Source organism: Xyrauchen texanus, chromosome 27 (genome assembly GCF_025860055.1).
Source record: "Xyrauchen texanus isolate HMW12.3.18 chromosome 27, RBS_HiC_50CHRs, whole genome shotgun sequence".
Classification (NCBI taxonomy): Eukaryota; Metazoa; Chordata; class Actinopteri; order Cypriniformes; family Catostomidae; genus Xyrauchen; species Xyrauchen texanus.
The window spans coordinates 29,793,092-29,806,590 of NC_068302.1; the positions used below are offsets into that span (position 1 = coordinate 29,793,092).

General features: G+C 36.6%; 1 protein-coding gene across 1 annotated transcript; it reads left to right on the forward strand.

Annotated features, from left to right (window-relative positions):
* The first annotated feature begins 1,897 nt into the window (after positions 1–1,897).
* LOC127621074 (transmembrane protein 47-like) lies at positions 1,898–13,411 on the forward strand. Its single transcript, XM_052094517.1, has 3 exons — positions 1,898–2,331; positions 11,212–11,352; positions 11,982–13,411. Exons 1-3 carry the CDS (start codon positions 2,106–2,108, stop codon positions 12,158–12,160), a joined length of 546 nt encoding a protein of 181 aa, XP_051950477.1. The 5' UTR covers positions 1,898–2,105; the 3' UTR covers positions 12,161–13,411.
* Positions 13,412–13,499: the final 88 nt, after the last annotated feature.

Sequence of the window (13,499 nt, forward strand, 5' to 3'; positions counted from 1 at the left end):
TTTATCTCTGCCTGCATCACCTTTGTCTATTGATGGACTACACTCTTGAAATGGAATACATTGGCTATCATTTAACTGCCAACAAAGCCTTTATCAGCCAGCTAACTAGGACAATTGCATCTATGTGAATTTCTGTTAATCCAGGATGGATTTCAAAGACATTAGTCATTAATCTTAAAGATCATAATATATATATATATATATACTTTTTTTTTTAAAACACTGGATCTTAACTATTACTTAATTTTCAAACTTAAAACCATGACTTGCACTGCACACAAATAACTAATATTGGCATTTTATTCGTGTTGTTTGGCCAGAGGAGAACTGGCCCCCACAGTGAGTCTGGTTTCTCCCAATGTTATTTTTCTCCATTAACCAACATCTTATGGAGTTTCGTGTTCCTTGCCACAGTTGCCCTCGGCATGCTCACTGGGGTTCTAAATACATTTATTATTTAATTATTTAATTTCTATACACATTTTACAATCATATTTAATCAAACTACACAATGATCACTGTAAGACATTACATATATTACAGTTTAATTTTCTAAAATACATGATTTTCTGTAAAGCTGCTTTGAAACGATGTGTGTTTTGAAAAGTGTTATACAAATAAAAATGACGACTTAACTTGACAGTTCACTCATTGATTAAAGTAATCATGAATGACTGTGAATACTAAATTTCTACAGTGGCATCTGAAACCGAAAGATGTTGATTTGAAATGATGCTGCATCCAAGCCGGAATGTTTCATTGTAAGTCCAAGATGACACAAAGACAAAAGTTACTGAGTGCACCTTTAAGCTCAATCAACAGCATTTGTGGCATAATGTTGATTAACAAAAAATTGTTTTACTCGTCCCTCAATTTCTTTAGATAAGGCATTTAAAATAAGGGTTTAAAGGCAGACATTTGAAACTTGTAATTTTATAAAAGCACTTACATTAATTCCTCTAATAAAATTAATATATTATTTGAGCTCTAATGTTGTTTAATTCATAATTGTTATAGTAATTTTAGGGTTTCAGTGTTTGTTGACATGATATCATACATACATTTATCACAGGAATCATGTTAACACGGATATTGTTTCTGTCTTGTTGTGGCTATACTTCTGAAACAGTGAGTATTTTAACATTTACAGATTGGCCCTATTCACATCCATTGTAAGTGCTTCACTGTAATCCAGATTTTTGCTTTTTATAAAGAAAAGAAAATGTTGTGGAAATCAATATTATGCCACAAATGCTGTCGATTGAGTTTAACTTGTATTGAACCATGAAACCAATTTCATAACAAAATTCCATCAAATTTAATCAAGTAATCTTTAATAAAATAAAATAAAATAAAATAAAAAGCTACATATTTCAAGTTTTAGTCATTTAAATTTGTTTAACATTACACAATTCAGTTTGAATGAATTGTGTTAGGAAATTCTTAATCTTAAAAATAGGCCAAAAATATATAATTTTGAGTGTATTACTGTGGCTCATCTCATTTATCCACTTTCTGAAGAGACAAAATAAATCTTTTTATATTAAGATTTTTTTTGTTGCTTTTTTGCACTCCAGTTCAATAACCTCTTCTGATGAAATATTTAAATGTTTTCCCCTCTCTGCAAAACATTTTGATTGCATTGTACATTTTCAAACATCAGTCACTGCAATTCAGCACTCAAGTATGTGTCAAACAGTCTGGAAAGTGTTTTGTTTATGATTGTCATGCTTTAATTATTCTGAGAAATCTATGATTTGAAACAGAACAGAGTGCCAGTTGCTCTATGTTTGTTTGTATAAGCAAGATAGAGTGAGACTAATACGAGAGAGAAGAGGGGAGGGGGTATGATGGAGGCTCGTGGAAGTTCTAGCAAGGCACTAGGACCCTGCAGGTGCAGCAGAGATGATTTAGTAATGGGCTATGCAGTCGCGTTAATAGGAGCGCGAGGGCAGCTGCCACAGCGTCCCTCATGCTCAACAACACTGATAGCTAATACGGATCAAAAGACATACGTCTGAATTTTGGAATCATCTTCTCCGCGACGTAACGCAACGCAATATTGCTCATCATCACCATCACCATCACAGGCGCATCCTGCCGACATGGCCTCGTCCGTGAGCGGAGCGGAGGAAGTGCGCGTGTCGGCGTTGACGCCCCTGAAGTTGGTGGGTCTGGTGTGTATTTTCCTCGCACTGTGCCTAGATGTCGGGGCCGTTCTGAGTCCGGCGTGGGTCACCGCGGATGACCAGTACCACCTGTCCCTGTGGGAGTCGTGCTGGAAGCCCGCTTCCTCCGCGACCTGGCGGTGTAGCAGCACGTTGGGGACCGGTGAGACCCATTACTTTTGGAACTTTGCTGTAAACAATGGTTAAACATCCATCTTTTCTACGATATACTGCTTTTATTTATTTTAAAATGTGCGAAGAACAAAAAAGGAGCATATTTTTTTTTTAACTTTAGTGAGTCTGCAAATGGCTAGCCTACATATCATTTTTTGGCGAAAACAAAAGGGGTCCTTTGCACTCTAGTGCATCATTATCCTTATGATCATTGTTTAACTAGTGCTTAACCAGCTCTTTCTAAAAACTGGATGGAAAAAAACACAGTCAACACATTTCTCAGTGTTTTTCAGAATAAACAGAAGGGGCTTGAACGAATGCTTTGGAAAGAGTATTGAATTTGTTCTGGTTTATAAAAAGACTTGGGATTAATCTTATTACAGATACTTTGTTTGTGAAGAATGCTTCATTAATTCTTTGATATTGATCCTTCACATTTAATGAGATACTGTATTTTATTCGCAGTTTGTTTGGTGGAAGGGCTTGTGGATGATGTGGGAATGTGGGATGGGATCAGTGGTCCAGCTTGGGTTTCATTCTGCTTTTGTTGTCTACAAAATGAGCCTTTGTTGAAGACTCCTCACCAGCCAAGGAGTGAGGTTAACTTTGAGGGGAGAGCTCCCCAGAGGCCCTAATGTGGACAGATTAGTTACCAAGGAAACAAGCGGCACATTCTAGAAATGTCATTTTGCACTAAAAAAGAAACTTAATTTCTGGCATGCATAAAGTTTTGAATGGCATTTTGGAGCTCTTCATAAAAGTTCCTCTCTGCATTTTTTCCTATGTCTGTAAAATGCTGTTAGTTGGCACATTTTTTAATCTGTAGTCCTGGATAGCCAAAAAGCAGTTCAGATTTAAGGTCTATGTTGCAGTGCCAACTTGTTTGGCTCTGGACCTTGTCCCGTCACTTTTAAAAAGCAGAGTTTGACTCCATATAAAGTCATGAAGCGCCAGTCAAAATACCAAAGGAGCAGTCTAGGTGAATGGGCTGTTTCTCTCTGCAGTGCATTATTGATTTTAGGCGTTCTGTAATCAGTCAATCCATTTCCTCTGTGTTTTCTCTGTGTCATGCAGTGTGCATTAAACTAAATCTCATTAGCTTTGCAATTACCGGCTGACTCCACAACCTTCTATAGACCAGAACATTGGTTTGCTTGCTTGCTTGCTGACTGCCTTTTCATTGAGTCAGGACATGATTTAAGTTCATCTTAACTGTTACTCTCAAGTTCAAAATGCAAATATGTTAATGTAAACACACTCCCTTTCACATTCACATGCATGCACCATGCACACACTAAGCAGAAGCAAGAGGTTGTGAAAGCTCTCGGGGAAAGATACAGTCTTTTTTTGTGCTGATGTTATGGTCGTTCGGAGAGTGGGTTGAATGTGGAGGGAGGTGTGTGATCGAGTGTGCGCTAGCATATGCACCTATTTCCCTCCCGGAACGGCAAGGAATGTGGAGACATTGTGTCTTATTGACGGAATTTAGCCACTCGTCTGTGACATTGGCATTCTTTCTTCCTTCATCATGATATCAGATTGGAATAACTAGCCAAGAGGCACACCTGCTAAAAAAACAGATTATAGCAATTAAATATTTGATTTTTATGTCCTATCCTCATTTCCATCTGTATTCCTGGAGGCTTTTTCGGATAAGCTCCGTTCTACCAAAGATCCCACAGACATAGACCTCAAGGTTGCATAAATGTCATGTGAAATCCTTTTCTCAGATAGAGGGAAAGTCACTCTGGTTGAAGATTCACAGGCTTGTGTTGGCTTTTCTGAGAGGTCAGAGGTTGTGTTGTCAGAATTCTGTTTTTATATGGAGGCAAACATCAGTGGCGATTCACAGCTCTGTTTTTATACGTCTCTCCCCAACTTCCTGCGGTGACAGAGATATTTATATTTCTGAGCCATAAACCATTTTTTGGTTAAAAGGGTTTGTTTATTTTTGCAGCTACAGTACAATGGAATGCAGCCTAAGTGCCCAGAGCAGCTCTCAAGCCCTCTCTGAAGATGATGTTTTGACATGATTAAGTGTTAGAAATTATCATTTTCCAATAGAGAAAATTATTGATTATTATTATGATGATGATAATGTTTCCTTTGACAGTTTTTACTGTAATAATAATTTCCTGTGAATGTATCCAAACGTGTGGTGTATACATACAGTTGTTGACAACTTATACAATGTTGTGAGCCCTTTCTGAAGTTCAATAATGGAATAATTTATTAAATGATGACAAAACAAAAAAATTATCAGTCTTTGTTGCTAATGTATGATTTGTCAGCCCTTTCTCCAACTTCGCACTTCCCAAAATCATTTCTGAAATAATGACAACTTTTAGATTATTTCCATGAGTGCATCAATCTCTAATCAGCAGTTTTCTACTTATTTGTGCTGTTAATATAATACAGCAGCAGATGCAAAGACAACGACAACTATACTTTTGGTGGTTGTGTAAAATAGGGTTGCTTAAAGTTAAGCTCAATCAACAGCATTTATAGCCTAATTTTTTACCACAAAAATTATTTTGACCTGTCCCTCCTTTTCATTAAAAAAAGCAAAAATCATGGTCAAAGTGAGGCCCTTACTATGGAAGTGAGTGTGATCCATCCATCCAACTTCTATAGCCGCTTGTCCTATGTAGGGTCGTGGGTAGTGCTGGAGGCTATTCCAGCTGTCTCGGGCCGAAGGCAGGGAAACACCCTGGATAGGTGGCCAGTCCATCTCAGGCCAACCCTTAAATGTTAAAATACTCACTATTTCAAAAGTATAGCCTCAAGGCATAAACAGTATGTGTGTTTACATGATTTTAGTGTGATAAAATCACTTGCTAACATTTTCTGTGTAAAGTTATATCCAATTTTACAACTTTGTTGCCATGACGATGTAATGCTGTAAACACTTAAACCCTAAAATGACTACAAAAACGACGATTGAAAGAACTTTACGGCTCAAATAATACACAAGTTTTAACAGAAAAATCAATGCGAGTGCTTTAATACAATTATAATTATATGGCTCCTTTAATTTCCATTGTAAGTGCCTCACTGTAACCCTCAATTTTTGCTTTTTTTTTAAAGAAAGGAAGGGATGAGTAGAAATACTTTTTGAGGTAATTTGTATTGAACCCTGAATATTCCTTTAAGAAACAGTCAAAACTTTTTCAATAATGCTTTGAAAATTTCAAACCTAAAACAACAAACAATTTTTATTAATCATAGACATAGATTTAGGTAGGGACAGTAGGGACATGTACAGTATCTCACAAAAGTGAGTACACCCCTCACATTTTTGAAAATATTTGATTATATCTTTTCATGTGACAACACTGAAGAAATGACACTTTGCTACTGTGTAAAGTAGTGAGTGTACAGCTTGTATAACAGTGTAAATATGCTGACCCCTCAAAATAACTCCACACACAGCCATTAATGTCTAAACCTCTGGCAACAAAAGTGAGTACACCCCTAAGTGAAAATGTCCAAATTGGGCCCAAAGTGTCAATATTTTGTGTGGCCACCATTTCTTTCCAGCACTGCTGTTCCACGCCTCCATGATGACATCACGGAGCTGGTGGATGTTAGAGACCTTGTGCTCCTCCACCTTCCATTTGAGGATGCACCACAGATGCTCAATAGGGTTTAGGTCTGGAGACATGCTTGGCCAGTCCATCACCTTCACCCTCAGCTTCTTTAGCAAGGCAGTGGTCGTCTTGGAGGTGTGTTTGGGGTCGTTATCATGCTGGAATACTGCCCTGCAGCCCAGTCTTTGAAGGGAGAGAATCATGCTTTGCTTCAGTATGTCACAGTACATGTTGGCATTCATGGTTCTCTCAATGAACTGTAGCTCCCCAGTGCAGGCAGCACTCACACAGCCCCAGACCATGACACTCCCACCACCATGCTTGACTGTAGGCAAGACACACTTGTCTTTGTACTCCTCACCTGGTTGCCGCCACACACGCTTGACACCATCTGAACCAAATAAGTTTATCTTCGTCTCATCAGACCACAGTAATCCATGTCCTTAGTCTGCTTGTATTCAGCAAACTGTTTGCGGGCTTTCTTGTGCATCATCTTTAGAAGGCCTGTTCTGAGTGGAACCTGTCCTGTTGAAATGCTGTATGGTCTTGGCCACCGTGCTGCAGCTCAGTGTCAGGGTCTTGGCAATCTTCTTATAGCCTAGGCCATCTTTATGTAGAGCAACAATTCTTTTTTCTTTTTTCAGAGTTCTTTGCCATGAGGTGCCATGTTGAACTTCCAGTGACCAGATTGAGGGAGTGTGAGAGCGATGACACCAAATTTAACACACCTGCTCCCCATTCACACCTGAGACCTTGTAACACTAACGAGTCACATGACACCGAGGAGGGAAAATGGCTAATTGGGCCCAATTTGGACATTTTCACTTAGGGGTGTACTCACTTTTGTTGCCAGCGGTTTAGACATTAATGGCTGTGTGTTTGAGAGGACCTCAAATTTACACTGTTATACAAGCTGTACACTCACTACTTTACATTGTAGCAAAGTGTCATTTCTTCAGTGTTGTCACATGAAAAGATATAATCAAATATTTACAAAAATGTGAGGGATGTGCTCACTTTTGTGAGATACTGTACCTAGCAACTTTCATATAATTTGAAATGTCCCAACCAACATTTGGGCAATTTTACCACAAATACTTTTACTTTAAACTATGTTTATCTTTTAATGACTAATAAAGTTTCTCAGTATCATTATTCATATATAAATTATTGTATGACTTATTCTGAAACAGTGCATAAACGGTGTTGTCATGTGGCACCTGTTACTTTTGTCAGCGCTGTTCAGAATGCACCAATCACAGTTGTTTGAGTCGATTACAGATCTTTCCTGTACAAGTCAAAAAAGCATTTTGAGTTTTGCATCCAGGCCAATTATTGGAGGATTCTTTATGAACACTCTTGAGGAAGACACCTTTGAATTTGAGTTAGGGGGTGGATTGGAGGTGCAGGATTTTAAGATGCTAGTTTAACTGACCAGAGAACTGATTGCTATTCCAAATTAAGAATATTAGTGGTGGTCAATAGAGCTGCAAGATTGATTAAATTTCACGATATATTGCAAATTAACTTGCGGTATGATTTAAATGCATTCATCTGGTCAGTTTATAAAGATGCATAGGCACACTTCAGGTGACACGAGCAAGCAGCTTGTCAAAATCATTCGGTATACATCAATGAAAGAATGTGTGCATTTATAACTATTTTCTGCACAATTAATAGTATACATTTAGCCAATGCATGTTTTATTTTGTACATTGGAGAAGAACTTCGGGATAGATATGAAAAGCATGTTTTTTTCAATAAAATGTACAATAAAATCAGGCCTTCGTCATCTAAATAGTAATTAGTTGAAATGTACTACATTACTTTGTTCAGAAAGCCTACTTTTTCAGATTAAAATGTAACTATGTATAAATAAACAATATTACAAAAGAATATGTGGGAGTGAGGGGAGTTGGAAAGCAGAAAAATGTAAAGTGGTGTCAATGCTCCATTTCCCCCATAATTTGTTTATCTTGAGATGAGATAAGCCTACGGTTTAGATTTCCATTTGTCTTATGCTGGATAAAACATTTTTAAGAATGTCACTTCATGTTTTGGATATTGTTTTCTTGATGTGTACCAATATGCATGTTATGTATATTTGAAACATTAATCTGAGGTTTATCACATTGCATATTGCTGTCGCACAATCCAAGAAATATATCGCACATACATTTTTCCTCCAAATCATGCAGCCCTAGTAGTCTAAACCTGTTTATTCTTCAGAAATAAAAAAAACAGGCTAATATTTAATGTGGTATGGCAGAGAAATAGAAAATTCAATTTTGTTATTACCAGACTGACTTTCTTGCATTTTCTTTATAACAAAATTTTGAATATTTTGAATATATATGTCCCTAACAACTTTCAAACCAAATCTACGCCCTTATTAATATTAGTTAATTATCAATGTGCTGTGATGTTCCTGTTTGTGTAACTTGTGTAACAGTGCAAACATACGCTGTCTATGATTTATTTCAGGATGAGTGGTGTTGCAATAGATTTTCTTGCCCCTGTATAATAGAAAGTGAATCAAACCTGTCATGAGTATCTGTTGATTTATTGATCCTTATTAAAGTCATATTTATTTGCTCTGAAACGGACAAACTACAATTCTCTGAAATGTCTGATCAGTGTCTGGCACAACTTGGAGGTACATTATGTGTTTTACTATTTGTGGTACTGCTTATAATATTATGTTTTTTTCCCCGTAATAAATTCCAGACCTATATATATATATATATATATATATATATATATATATATATTAGCCTATTAAAACCAATTCGTCATATTAAATCCTGTCTAAATTTACTTACTCAGTCTAGCTAAAAAGAACTTACCAAGTCACTCCTTGAGATTTTCTACTCGTAATACGTTTCCCTTTTGCTGACTTCACCTAATGAGATTTCTCAGGAGTCATCTCAGTGTGCATGTGAGATTCCACACATTTACTCTCATTTCGTCAGATATGGAAGCAGGCATACTGTTTCATGCACCTCCCTCTCCTCCTCTGTCTTTCTCCTTGCCCCCTCCCAAGTCTGCGTTCCATAGAGGATTCTGTGCTATTTCTAGGCCCTACTCTAGCTGAGTGTCTTTGAGTGCTTGAATGAAAGCACAGACAAGGACACAAGAAGAGGGAAAGGGAGGGAGGAATACATTACGTGATGCCCCATTTAGCCCACCAGAATTGCCGATAAGCTCTCTTCAGCGCTAGTTTAGCCAGTTAGCCAGTGTAGGTGTCAGTATGTGAATTGACATTTGACTATTTGCAGTTACAGGCATAGTTCAACCAAAAATTATAATTCTCATTTACCCTTATGCCATCTCAAACTTGTATGACTTTCTTTATTTCAGTTTGCTTAACTGTAAGTATAAAATGAGTTAAATTAACACCAGAGCAAATGTAGTTGCTTGTCCTTTTAAAAAATTGTATTGTTTAAACTTTTGAGTTTTGTTTACTTTTGTTTTAAACATTCATACTCCAGTGTAATGTCACATTTATTCTGAATTCCTATTATATACGTTATTTAAAGATTACTATGTTTGGTTTGATGGAGATCTGTCATACAATTAAAATGTGTCTTAAAAATAGATTTTTTTTGAGTGAACTCTTTAAAAGAATGGGAACGGCATAGTTCTTGGGAATAGCAACACTGCAAAAAAATTGTTTCTTAATGAGTATTTTCGTCTTTTTTTTCCTGGTATAAATTTCTAAACATCTTTAAAAATACTTAAGAAGCAGAATGGCATAAGTTAGTAAGTTTGGAAAGAAAAGTAACACTATTTATTGTGTAATAATAAATGATTAAAACAAAATGCCAATGGAGTAAGAAAAATGTCCCTTTTGAATGAAAAAAAAAAAGTAATTTTGCTTCTCAAGTAAATTTATATTGTTTTACAAATGTTAAGCTGTTTTAACTGGAAAACAAAACAAAAATGCTAAGTAAGAAAACTATTTTTTGCAGTAAATCTCAAAATTTGTCAGCAATATTTATTGAGCAGGGCAGTTCTGACCAACACCTCCAATCTCATCTCACCAAGTTTGTTGATCACTGAATCAAATAGCTTTTAGATAAGTAAATAACTTGGGGATTTTTAAAAAGAAATTCTACCTAAACTGTGAACTTTCAGGGTGTGTTCAGTAGACACATGAAAATGTGTAATTGTTTGTGACTTTGTGTAATATTTAAGCTGACTTTGTTTGTCTGTTTTTGTGACTTAAGTTGAATATCAGATCTAATTGGATGGCCAATTTATGGAAGTGTATGTCTCTGCAAAACAATAATGGATATTTCCCAATCTGGGCATTTTCAAACCAGTATTGCTGTTTCTAAACTATCAAATTAAAGAAGGGAATCTCAAAGTAGTAATCAGTGGGTGTTTCCAAACATGATGGGCATTTCTAAACTATTCAATGAAAGAAGGGAATCTCAATGTAGTAGTCAAATCATGTAAAGTGGTTGAAAATCGCCCATCCCGGTTTGAAAACAGCCACTGATTGGGAAAAGCTCAAAAAAGCTTTTTGATTTGCATATACAGAAACCCATGGTAAATCCAAGGGTTTGAATCTTATTTTTCTAAAATTATTTTTACATATAATGCATGCAATGTAATAAAATATGAAACTGTTGTCCCTATATGTTATGTACACTGATCAGCCACAACATTAAAACCACCTGCCTAATATTGTGTAGGTACCCCTGTGCTGCCAAAACAGTGCCAATCCCATCTGGCACCAACAATCATGCCATGGTCCAAATCACTGAGATCACATTTTTCCACATTCTGATGGTTGATTTGAACATTAACTGAAGCTCCTGACCCATATCTGCATGATATTATGCACTGCAATGCTGCCACATAATTGGCTGATTAGATAATTGCAAGGATGATTGTTGGTGCCAGACTGGCTGGTTTTGAGTATTTCTGTATTTGCTAATCTCCTGGGATTTTCACACACAACAGTCTCTAGAATTTAATCAGAATGGTGCCAAAAACAAAAAATATCCAGTGAGCAGCACTGGAAATGCCTTGTTGATGAGAAAGGTCAACTGAGAATGGTCTACAACCATTTGTTACAAACTAACAAAGTCTACAGTAACTCTGTATAACCGCTACAGTAACCGCTCTGTATAATTGTGGTATCATCTCAGAATGCTATTCTGAGATGCGAGTTGAAGCTCTTTTGGCAGCAAAGTGGGACCTACACAATATTAGGCAGGTGGTTTTAATGTTGTGGCTAATTTGTTGTCATATCTATGTTTTCAATGCAGACTGGCAGATCGCCACATTGGCGTTGTTGTTGGGTGGCTCGTTCCTTATCCTCCTTTCCTTCCTGGTGGCTCTGGTGTCTGTCTGCATTCGCTCCAGGAGATGCTTCTACCGGCCGGTCGCAGTTATGCTCTTTGCTGCAGGTGATATGGACATGACCATGCACACACACAGCAGACACACACATTTGCATCTAAGACATTTATGAGCTGGCTTTCCATTTCTGTTCTGCATACACGTTAAATAAGGGTTCATGTATTATGAATTTAAAATGTTTTGTTGGCTCTAAGGCAAACAGTGTAGCTAATGGACAAGGAAACAGCAAATACATTATTTGCTTCACAAAGCATCAATTACAAAAAAGCCACAGCACACAACTGTTTAAATAATCAGTCATCCTTGTTATTAATGCATCACAGAAAGGGTGAAAGGTGTAAGGTATAGCTAAAAAACAAAAAAGAAAATGTCCCATCTCTCTTGGAGGATTTGTACATTTCGTTGAAGTCTAAACTCACTCTGTGAAACTTCTCAAGGAATTAAAACCCATTAAAGATTTAGATTTGTTTTATTATTTTTATATATATATATATATATATATATGTGTATATATGTATATATATATGTATATATGTGTATATATATGTATATATATGTGTATATAATAAATATATGTATATGTGTGTGTATGTGTATATATGTGTGTTTGTTCTTAACCTACTTTTGTCTTTTTGGTGACTGCACATTTCATTGCCAGTGCTCTTGTCTCTCACAGTGGTTCTACAGGCTTGCTGTTTGGTGCTGTATCCTATCAAGTTCATCGAGACCATCAGTTTAAGAATATACCATGAGTTTAACTGGGGTTATGGTCTGGCCTGGGGGGCCACCATCTTCTCCTTCGGAGGAGCAATTCTCTACTGCCTGAACCCCAAGAACTACGAAGATTACTACTAAACCTGCTACAATATCCACAATACACTTCAATGTCCTCTTCACTGTTTGTATAGCAGCTGAATGCACTGAATTTCCATTCTCTTTGCAGAAGGGATCTTGAATTTGCACACACACACACACACAATGAAACATTCAAAAGTGCAGAGCAATGCCAAGCTGTTAGATATGGATGTAAATTCTGTATATTTTGATGCTTTTTTGCATCCTCATTTTTAATCACCATTCACTATTATTTTCTCTCTCTCGTTAATCTCATGAAATTAAACCCTATCATTCAAATTCTATTCTTTTTCATTCTGTCATTTTTATCCACTCTCTCTCCTCATGTCATTCTAACACCTTCTCTGATCTTCATCTTACGGTCAGATGAGAATCTAACTCCAGATGTCGGGCTATGTTCATAGGAATACTGTGATGTGATCTGTGGGGAAACCTCCATCTGTGGTTGGATGTGATGCAAGGCAAACAGAAGGCTTCTACAAATCTGACAGAATCAAACAGTGCCCTGAAATACACGGATTCAGTTATTACTTACAGTAGTAATAGCTTATATTAGGTGTAAATGTCAGTTTTGAGAAAAATTATTTAGATGGCATTTGAGAGTATATAACTGAAAAATCATATAATGATTTGAAATGAGGAATGCTATTAGTATGTTATTAGTACAGTAAAGGCATACTTTTTGTGTGGGTATCCCAATGACAGATGTTAAATTTGCATGTCCCATAAGCCAAACAGCAGTTATCATTATGAGACTGGTCAGGATACTTAAAAAGATCTCCACTTAGCCACAGATGTACATCAAAACAAAACTGCCCTTCTGAAGTGGTAGGATAGACTAAGATTTATGTTAAGCACATATCCTGTACATATCACGTGGATTAAAATCTTAGTGCACATAAAAAATATTTCTGAGATCTTCATTTCACAAAGGATTTGGGTACAGATACTTTGCATTGTATACAAATCTAGGTCAAGCCTTGCATATAGTCTAGTTTTTGACTTGAGATTGCCCACGAGATCTTATTAGTCTTATTTTGCAAACATATCCATACAGGTAGTGAAGGGCAGACTGTATAATTGTTAGCACTGTTGGTCTGTTGTGTGAATGATGGTGTGTTTGAATGAGGGTGCATGTCACACTTTCGGGTGTTTTTGAGTGATTGTGTGATTTCTGTTGGGATTTTTCTATCCCAAATGCAGTTGTGACATACTGTACTCATTTATATACTAACCAAATAAACAGATAAAAACAAGGATGTGGTATATTCATTTAAATTGGGTTAGGGATGTGTTGACAATAGTAGGGCTGGGTAAAAACATTGATTTTCCAATTAGT

Coding starts and splice junctions, on each gene's coding strand:
- LOC127621074 (XM_052094517.1), top strand. CDS start 2,106: ATGGCCTCGTCCGTGAGCGGAGCGGAGGAAGTGCGCGTGTCGGCGTTG. Junction 2,332..11,211: donor TAGCAGCACGTTGGGGACCG/GTGAGACCCATT, acceptor TTTTCAATGCAG/ACTGGCAGATCGCCACATTG. Junction 11,353..11,981: donor AGTTATGCTCTTTGCTGCAG/GTGATATGGACA, acceptor TGTCTCTCACAG/TGGTTCTACAGGCTTGCTGT.